The 10266-nt window shown below is 56.2% G+C and overlaps 1 protein-coding gene across 1 annotated transcript in view; it reads right to left on the bottom strand.

Annotated features, from left to right (window-relative positions):
- Positions 1 to 1978: 1978 nt before the first annotated feature.
- Positions 1979 to 10266, bottom strand: part of SH3RF3 (SH3 domain containing ring finger 3) — a 287998-nt gene continuing 279710 nt past the window's right edge. Inside the window, exon 10 of the mRNA XM_016201846.2 lies at positions 1979 to 3313. Within this exon, the coding sequence (XP_016057332.2) occupies positions 3145 to 3313 (169 nt within the window). The 3' untranslated portion in view covers positions 1979 to 3144. The remainder of the gene's footprint in view (positions 3314 to 10266) is intronic.

Genomic DNA, 10266 nt, shown 5'->3' with positions numbered 1-10266 from the left:
AAAGGAACATGAATCATTTGCAGAAAGTCAAAGGAGCAGACCTTTCAGGCAAACGGGGCCCTGGGGGAGCTAGGGGTCCTTTTTGACCAGCCTGTGGTGCGATTCTTGCCCCCGAGCCAGTGGGTCTCTGGTGTGTGCTGGGTCGGCTGACATCCTGTCTTCCCAGTGGCCCCCACCCTGACACAGACCCCATATCCCCAACAAGGGAGCACTCTGATGTGACAGGAGTGTGTGCCAGCAGGGGCCAGTGGGTCATGGGCGATGTCTGCTCAGTTCTGCTTCTGCAGAGCTGGGTGTTTTTGCTCGGGCCCTCTTGGCCCTGCCCCACCCTCACTGTTCCCATCACCCAGACACAAGACCTCTCAATGTTCGTTTTTATTTAAAGACTCAGAAACACAGGCATCATAGTTTGTCATCACTGTAAATTCTTCCAAAGTCACACACTGACATTTGTATATAACAAAAACATTGGTGTGTGTGTGTGTGTGTGTGTGTGAACTGTGCAAAGTACAAGGACATCCCCAGCCGGGCCGCTGAACTTATTTGGGGCACCAGAGTCAGGGGAGCTCTTCCCTGGCTCTGTCTCCCCACATCCCTTCCATGGTCCTCTGGTGGCTCCATGTCCCTATCACCTCGGTGCCCATGGACCTCCCTCAATGGTGGCCGTGGACTCCACTGTTTTCCTCAAAGCAGGTCGTCTTGGCCGCCAAATGCCACTGCACACCCAAGATGTGTAAGTCCCTGGGCCAGGATGGGTGTGAGGATTTCAGACAAGGTGCTGCTTCACCTTAGAAAACAAAATGAGTGTGTCCTTCGAGGCAAGATGGCCTGAAGGGAGGGTCTAAGCCTGCTCCTGCGCTTTTCCATGGGTTGAAGGGTCATGAAGGCCAATGGGTCTGGTCTGCCTGAGCTTGCTTGAAAATACTCAGCCTAAAGCATGGTGCCTACTGTGGACCCGCCTGCCCTCTGGGTGCCTGGCATGTGCCCTGGGAGCCCCTCCTGAGAGGATGCATGGCTGGCTGGGCCTATGGCATCGCTTTCCTCCCCAGGCCAGTTCCAATGGCTGCCCCTGACTCTGCCACGAGCGAGGCCAGCTGATGCCTCGCACACACACGGGACACCGGCCCACTCTGCCGTGAGGGGTGCTGGCCTGTGGCTGCTGCCTCCACAGCCACTGAGCCGCTCAGGCTTCCATCTGCCAGGAGCATCGTGTAGGTGGTGGCCAGGAAAGGAAAGAAGGTCCAAGTTAGTCTATTCGGTTGCTTGGTAACTGCTCCCAGGTTTATTTTAATGCCTTTTCTTATTACGTGGGAATCTGAGTTAATTCTGGTTTCAGTGGAGAACACCTGTCTCAGTCAGCATGTTTTTGGTGTTGACATGATTTTAAACATGCACACAACTGTTGCGCAAGGTGGGCAATTAAGTTGGCAACTGATGGTTGTCATTCATATGGGCACAGGGCTCCCTATGTTTAAACTGCATTTCTGTCTTTGATTCAGAACAAATTTCTCAAGTCTATTATGAGTGAGGAAATGAGTCTTTCTTTAGATGCGATGCCACCAGCATGGTAGCCACCCGGCAGTAGCAAATATCCAAGTCATGTCCCCAAATAGGGACTCTGAAAATAAGCGTGTGTATTTCAAAGGCATCGCGCCAGGCGAGGGAACAGGTTTCTGGATTTTGTTGCATCCCTAAAAATCAGGGAGATCTTACGTTACCAAAGGCTAATTTATTCAGCCTAATTTAAACCTGAGTGATCTTGTAAAAATAGAGAGAGGGTTTACAAGTTGTGACTTTGAACAGATAAGAATGTATTCCTAAGGTGTGAATCTCTTGGAAACAAGACTGCCTCGTGACAGGGCTCCTGCAGGCAGTGAGCTGTGGGACTCATGGGTATGGGTCCTGGACCCCCTGTGGGGCCCCAGGATCAGAGCTGCCCTCCTCCTCTCCCTCTGCCCCAGCACTGTCCCCCCCCCCCCAGCCTGCAGAGAGGACTCATTCCTGTCACCCTCATGGACCTCCAGTCTCTAGACCAAGGTGTGCACTGCCTGACAGGGGAGCATTTATGTGTTTAAAAAATGCAGAACCTCACCAGGTCTTGTAAACTCTGAAGGTTTACCTCTAAACTGTGGTGAAAACTGCACATTTTAATAGCGAGAAGTCATTTTTGATAAGCAAATTGCAGTCACTCTTGCTAAAGCAATGAAAGGGAAATTGCACTTTTTTAGGCCGGGGTAGACCTTCATGTCCTTCTTACTGCCTCACAAAAGGCAACTATAGCAACTTTTCCCCGAAATGCTTCCTGCTCCTGAATAATAATAACTATCACTGTCTAGACAGAGCAAGGGCTGATAGAAATTGGCTTTTTCCAAACTCTCTCCAACCCCCTAAGGGACTCCCCCTTGTCCCGTGGAGCAGCCGCTGACACCATGGTGTTGAGAACGTGGGCTTTTCCAGAGTTCTCCAAAATTCATACAGTAAATATAAAAATTCTGCCCATTTGACGTCTCCTCAGACATTTCTTCTTTCAAACTCAACCAAGTCATTACAAAAAGGCAGCACCAGATGTATGAAAAATAGGCAATGTATGACCGATTAGAAATATATAAAGTCATAGCTTTACATTATAAAGATGTAAGAAAGAAGCGATGAAGGGACAGCGGCGGCCAACAGAAGCGTTGTTCCTAATGCTGGAGGGACCAGCCGAAGGAGCTGCCGGAGCCCCCAGGAGCTGCGCGGCCCGGCTTTCCCAGGGCCAGGCAGGTGGCAGGCGACTGAGGTATAGAGGAGGCGATGGAGCAATCTGGACCCCCTGCAGCCCAGCCAACCTGTGAGGATGGCCCGCGAACGCCCGGCCCGCAGCCCCGCGCAGGCAGCCGCCGCGCACAGCGTCCCAGCAGCGAGGCTGTGTCCCCGCAGACGCATCTTCCTCGGTCCACACGGGGGGCGGGGGGGGGGGCAGACGTCTGTCCAGGAACAAGCCCAGGGTGTGCTCTCGGCCAGGGGCTGGGGGTGAAGGCACGACCTCCACACCCCTGGGCCCCCACCCCAGGCCACGGTGCCCCCTACCAGGGGCCCTGGAAGGGCCCCGAGTCCTCGGGGGCCGGGCTGTCTCCCTGGTGAGCGGGTGTGGGGGGCTCATCCTCAGAAGCTCTCGACGAAGCTGCCTGGGAAGAGGCCCGTGCGGCCGTTCCTCTGCAGGGTCCCCTTGTACCAGCCGTCCTCCCGCTTCTTGTGCACAAAGACGACGTCACCTTCCTTCAGCTCTATCTCCGCCTCGCTCTGCGGCGGGTACGAGACCACCACCCGGTACCTGGGGGGACAGACACCGCCGTGGGTGAGTGACCCGGCGGCCGGAGGATGACCCAGGGTCTGGCCCACCGTCTGGGGGAAGATCTCTCTTATCTTTTCCTCCTTCCCCTCTGGTGCAAATTGATGTAATTTGGGGCTACTTTTCCCACTTAAAAAATTTTTCATTTATTAAAAATTTGACAGTAGCCTTTCCCTGTGATACCTTTCAGACCCTGATCTGTGCAGCTGGGATGCTTCCGCCCAGATGCAGCCCCTCCGTGTCACACCCTCCCTCAGGCCACCTCCGGCTGCGGCCTCCGGGGGCAGGGACGGAGAAAGGCAGGCACCTGGCAGGGGCGCACGTGGCTGTGTCCCGTCTTCTGTCCCATCCTGGCACAGGACCCTGACCTGGTGCCCTCAGCTCCCTCTTCAGAGGGTCAGCTCCTCTGAAGAGTGGGCGGGTGGGGGACGCCTCTCAGGCAGGTGCCCGCCGGAGGTGTGAAAGATGCTCTGAGCAGTGTTGGAAAATGGCCGTTCTTTTAAAATGTGCTCCCAAACCATTAGATGTTGTGGCCATAGCACCTGAACTGGCTGGGATCACATCACAGAGGCCCTATTTTTCATACACCTCATTCCTGCAGAACCTGGGCACCCCCTGCAGCCTCCGAACTCTGTACCCTTCATTTTCAGACCAACATGACATATGATCCCAGTGGTAACATGACCTGCTGGTCACCTGGAGGGGATGCTGTGGGCCTGAGCTCCGAGGAGACCAAGCACAGACCCCCGAGGGCCCCAAGGGCCTCAGCAGGTGCAGGGGGTGGGTGGACACCGGGCGCTGTCCCTGAGAGCTGGCCCCCACAGCTTCCTGGACCTGAGACAAGGATGTGAGCCTTTTTGGCATCTTGCCAAGAGCCCTGGTGTCAGCATGGGGTGGGTCTCGCACCCCCCCACAGCTGTCCCATAGCCCCAGAGGGGGAGGAAGGCGGAAAAGAAGCCATGCTCGCTCTGAGGACCCGCCTTCTTCTAAAACACCAAGGACCAGCCAGCCTGCGCCCTTGTGCCCGCAGCGCTCACTGCCCCAGCCTGACAGAAACTGCCCTGTCCCCACCACTCCAGTCACCTGTACCTTCCTTGACCCTCAGGGGACTCACAGAGGTGTATGTGCCCTGACATCAACTGTGTTCTACCCCCTCAACCTGCCCCGCTGGTGGCAATGTGCAGGCTGTGCTGAGAGGAGCCTGCCCGCCCTGCTGGGCATGGGAGCTGGGCTCCTGGACAGAGACCAAGTGCTAAATGGGCACGGGTTTGGTAGCCACTCTCAGCCGCTGAAAACCCCTTGCTGAAAGTTGCTCCAGACAGGGGTAGGCTGAGGCACTGGGGGGCACTCGGCCCAGTTAGGCCAAGGTGCTCAGTAATCCTTCCTTCACTGACCAGGACCATCCCGAGGGCCGAGCCGGGCCGCCCGGGAGGGCACGCATCCAGTCGCTCTAGGCCACAGGCTCCCCGTGACCTCGCTGTGGTCTCCATGGGTCACTCTCGGGTTGCTGCACTGCTGGTCCATGCCGAGGGGACTGGTGGATTGAAGGGTGGAGCTGCTGGGGGAGTGGAGGGGCAGAGAGGGAGGAGCTGGGTGACAGCCAGCTGAGGGCCCGGAGCTTCTGCTGCTGGTGGAGGGAGGGGCTGGGCGGTGGGGCCAGCAGGACCTGCAGCCCATCCACAGCAGCCTCCCAGCAGACAGCTCCTACCCCCTCAGCTCACAGTCACAGCTGACCAGGCCCCGCGACCCCCCTGTGTGCAATAAAGGACGGTGGGTGGAAGCCTGTGTGGGCTGGGTGGGGGAGCGGGCTGTGCTGCTGCAGAGGCCCAGGGGCTGAGGCCTGCTCCCACCTGCCTCCACTCCAGGCCTGTGGCTGCAGCTCCTGCTCAGGGTGGTGTGCCCAACCCTCAGGGCCCTGGGCCCTTTCCCTGAGTCTGGAGTGACACAGACGACATGCACCCTATTGCTGTCCGCCGCACCGCCAGGCTGTGTCCTTGCTCAGGGCCCTGCTGTCTCCCCCTTCTCCTGAAGAAGGCTGCAGTGAAGGATCCTGGTGACCTGCATGGTAGTGGTGGCCTCAGAGGCCAGGGCCTGACCCGGATGAGAGGGGCCACTCTGAGGAGACACCGCCCCGCTGTTCCCTCCTCCCTTGCCTTGCCTGGGCCATGGTTGGGGCCCACTGACTGGGTGGGGAATGGTGGGAGACTTTTTTACCCTCAATCTTCCTAGGGCTGTGGGCCAGTTATAAAGCTTCCCCCGCACTGGGGGAGTGGAGGGGCAGAGAGGGAGGAGCTGGGTGACAGCCAGCTGAGGGCCTGGAGCTTCTGCTGCTGGTGGAGGGAGGGGCTGGGCGGTGGGGCCAGCAGGACCTGCAGCCCATCCACAGCAGCCTCCCAGCAGACAGCTCCTACCCCCTCAGCTCACAGTCACAGCTGACCAGGCCCCGCGACACCCCTCTGTGTGCAATAAAGGACCCTTTGGCCACAGTCACACAGGTGTCCTGGCAGCAGGCTGTCCTGAGGAGCCTTTCACCTGGTATATTCTGGTCTTTATGAAACCAGGACATTCATTATAAAACAAAAGATCCCAAGTCAGCATTTCTCAGAGTGGCCCACAGAGGTCAGGACCTCAGCCCAGATTGCAGCATCCATCCTGTACCTACCTGCTGAGACACTGGGGGGATGGAGCAGGGAATGTGGATTTTCAACAAATTCTAGGTGGGGTGTTTGCATATGAATGTCTGAGAATCAAGGTGCTGTGTAAGAAAATACCGAGAAGACCTGTCTTCCCTCAGCCCCACCTGCTCGCAGGGCCTGGGCACCGGCCCGTCTGGCTGGAGCAGAGAAGCCATGGCCAGGGCAGCAGGAGCTGGCTTTGGGCTCCTCGGGATGGTGCACAAGCGGAGAGGACCCAGGCCCAGCCTTGGTGCTGCAGCCCCTGTGCACAAAGCCCCATCTGTTCCGGGCAGGTGAGCTGAGGGCAGAGAGGAAGGTGGCTCCTGGGGCTAACTTGCCAGGCGTGCAAGTTCCTGCTGCCGAGGGAGCAGGCCAGCCGGGTGCATTGCGGGCCTTGGAATGGTGGCAGGTGCAGGAGGGCTGGGCCAGTTTCTCCTGCTGCCCCCAGGGGCCAAAAGCTGGATTTTGGGATGTGCAGGAGGAGAGAGAGCAGAATGTAAGTCCCACCCTCCCCCAAGGCCACTGATGCAAACCGCTGCCTGCCAGGCCACTCCCTGGAGCAGGACAGATGGCCGCAGGGAGGCTGCCAGGAGGCATCAGTGGCCGGAGAGATCAGCCAGCTCTGCACACAGACTGTGCCATCCCAGGCTCAGGCACTTGGGCTGCGTGTGCCACACCAAGACCAGCCACGGTCCTCCCTGGGGCTTTCTACTGTCCTCGCCTCCTTTCCAAACACCAGCCTTCGTCTCTCAGTTCCCCAAGGAAAAGAAAGGCAAAGAGTGAGATGATTTCTCAGACTCTGAACAAAAGTTTTGGCTTTTCCCTCAACTGCCAGATGTGAAACAAACAAGCAAATTAAAAAATGTAATCTGTTAGGGGAAAAAAAAGTAATTTGGTGCTCCTGAGCAATTAAATGATTTAATGAGCCTAGATGAATGACGTGGGCTGAATATATATGAGACAAGCACTTAATGTTTCTGTCCAGGTCAGTCCAAGACTCCCAGCTATTCTTCCTGCTGCATAAAAGAAATTGGCATTTCCTGTCATAGACACCAAAGGACACTTGAGGAGAACAGCTACTCCCGGGCCATGATCACGGCATCATAAATCAAGGAGAGGCTGTCCTGTGCTGAGATGAGGTTATGTTAACCCCAGCTGGTTTCTGGACATAAGACTCAAGGAATCAAAATATTTAAAATCAGAATGAATTCTCACCAGTGCATATTGCAATTCACCTTATGTGTGAGGTTTGGAGTGTCCTCCCCATGGCATCTGCTCTCCTCCCTGACAACAGGGGCCACAAGGGGGCCCTCCCCTGGCAGGCTTTTTGGAGCAGTTGCATCAGCACTACGGAGGACATGTGGCCCCCGAGTCACTGGATTGTCATCACAGAGCAGTGTCCTGCTAGGGACTTGGTAATGTTAAGGACACATCCATACCCTGGACACCACTTCTAATATCAACGTGTTTCAGTTGCCTATTGCTGCTATAACAAATTTCCGCAAACTTAGTGGATAATAAAACACAAATTTCTTAGCTCACAATTCTTTTAAGTCATCCCACACAGTATCACGGGTAAAATCAAGGTCTCAGCAGGGCCGGCTCTTCTGGAGGCTCCAGAGGAGACTGTACCTCCGGCCTTCTCCAGCTCCTCGGAGCTGCCTGCATGCCTGGGCCGCAGGCCCCTTCCCCCACCTTCAAGGACAGCAAGGACAAGAGAGTCCTTCCCCCATCAGGTCACCTTGACCTTCTTTTTTGCCTCTGCCTTCCAGTTATAAGGACTCTTGTGGTCCCACTAGGCCCACTCAGATAACATGGAGTAATCTCCATATTTGGAACCTTCATTCCCTCTGCAACATTAATTCCTCTTTGCCATGTGAGGTCACATTGTCATGGCTTGGGGGAACTAGGGCATAGACACCTTTGAGAGCCACTCTTCTGCCTAAAATGACACACAATACATCAAAGCCAAGAACTTTCACATCCTAACAAAGCCAAACTACTTACAGGCCTGAGAGCTGAGGCTGAATAGACTGTGTGAACATATGGGGAAAAGAGATGGTGGCAATGAGAAATGGAAGCGGGTATGCCAGGCAGCCCCAGAGGGATTGTGCCACATGATAGAATAGTATTATATATGTCATTTCACATATTACTATTGTGGTTCTTTTGCGCTCATAATTTTCCAGGTATTAATATAGGTGTTTTACAAATTTTATAACTATCAGGTAGGTATTATTACCCCCATTTTATATACAAGGGAGCTGCGACTCAAAAAAACAAAACCCCTTATTTGGAGTGAAATGGCCAATAAGTGGCCAGTGTGCCTGTTGCTCTAAGTCGCTCTGCAATATCACCAAGGCCCAAGAGAGCCAGAAGGCAAGCGTGCAGAGGAGGAGGGGCCCGAGGTGGCTGCCCGAGAGCTCAGCCAGACCTGTCCAGGGTTGGCGCACCCCTGCCGGGGAGACAGGGTGTTAGCCACGAAACTACATCCCCGGTGCGATTTCCCCAAGCAGCTTCCAGAAATGTGGCTGCCTGCGCACACTGTCCACAGGGCTGAGCATGTCCAGATATCCCGAAAGCGAGGCTCCCCGGGAAGGGCTGGGAACTGGCCCTGTGGTTTACACAGGCTTGTGGGTGTGGCGCTCGCAGGTGTCCTTGGAGCGGGGACCGCCTCCACGCCAGCCCAGCCCTGGCCGGAGCACTGCCCGCAGCTGTGCCCCCTAGGCGGCCTCCCCGCAGCTCCCGTCCGCCTGCACGGCCTTCCTCTGAGGCAGCGGGCACAGCGGCTCCCGCTGCCGCCCCCGTCCTCAGGCAGAGGTGGCAGAGCAGCGTGCTTGTCCTGGGGAGGCACCTGAGACCAGCGGGCAGCAGGACAGCCGCACGGAGCCTGGTGGTGCCCGGCGGAAGAGGGCGCCCCTCCACACGTGCTGGTGGTTCCACCCCGTGTCTGAGCCCCAGCCTGCTCTCGACCTGTCCCCCCCCCCCCCGTGATCATAGGGTGGCCTTGCACACAGTAGGGGCTCCCCAGGGTCCCCATGGCAGGGCTCTTGTCACAGGCTGCAGGGCTGTCCCAGTGCTTTGGGAGGGGCCTCGGCCGGAGAGGAGTCATTGCCGTTCCATGTCCTCAGCTCGCACCCGCCAGGGCTCCTCAGCACCAAGCAGCCTCGGGAGGAGGGCGGGTTGGGGCTCATTAGGCAGCACTTTGGTTTCAGGCTGTATTTTGAAAAGTCTCGTCGCTAATGAGCTGTGCAGAGTGCTGGGGACGAGGGGGCACCAAGAGGGTGTTCAGTGGGATTCGGAGAACGGGAAGAATCCTCTGAGTTGTCTAGTTAATCAGGCTTCCGTGAGTTTTTAGAACAAGGTCTTTGAAGACTTTTTGAGCCGTCTGGGAGTGGAGGGGTCTGGGAAAGAACAGAAACCTAGGGGAGACGTGAGAGCTGCTTCAAATATCTAGAGCTTGTCATTTGCAAGAGCCACCAACTTGGTGATCCGGGGAGGAGAGTGAGGACCCACATTCAGAAGTCAGAGGCAGCTGGGGGTTGGTCCTGTGGGAGGAGGGAGGTCCTGACAGGGAAGAGCTGCCCGAAGTTGTGTCTGTTGTTTATGTGGGGTGTGTGCTTGTGTGGTCTGTTGTTTGTATGGGGGTGTTGTTTATGTGTTGTGTGTTTGTGTGTTGTATGCTTGTGTGGTGGTGTGGTGTGCAGTGTGTGGTATGTGAATCCAGTTCTAAGGGGCCTGGGGGCTTGGGGTGGGAAGGCGCTTAGCAGCATGTGTCCTGCTGAGTGGTGGGGATGTGGGTGCACCTTGGCAGACAGGGGGGGCCAAGGGAGGTGATCCAATGAGCAGGACCCAGAGCAGAGGCTGACACCCTGTGACATGAGTGAACTGTTTATAGCTGAAGACACCCGGATGCCCCCTGTGGTCTAGGTGAGCAGGGGAGGCTGCTGACTGCACCACACAGCGTGGGGTGGTTCGGAGCCTGGGCTCTGTGGTTGCAAAGCCTCAGTTCAGTCTCTGGCTCCACTGCTGATTCGCTGTGTGATCCTGAGCAAGGTACTAAGCTTTGTACTAAACCTCAGTTTTCTCATCTGTAAAATGGGGTTACTGCGTTCACAGGGTTCTGGGAGGATTGACTGAGATGCTGGCAGGGGTTAAGCTGCGTGCACAGCATGGCTGTCCTGGGTGTTTACGGCTGGGATCCATACCAATGGTTAAATGTTCTGAGTATCATCCTGTGCAGAACATTCTGTAAATCCA

Source organism: Miniopterus natalensis, chromosome 9 (genome assembly GCF_054644295.1).
Source record: "Miniopterus natalensis isolate mMinNat1 chromosome 9, mMinNat1.hap1, whole genome shotgun sequence".
Lineage (NCBI taxonomy): Eukaryota > Metazoa > Chordata > Mammalia > Chiroptera > Miniopteridae > Miniopterus > Miniopterus natalensis.
The sequence above is the reverse complement of the archived record's forward strand: the minus strand, read 5'-3'. Positions and strand labels throughout refer to the sequence as shown.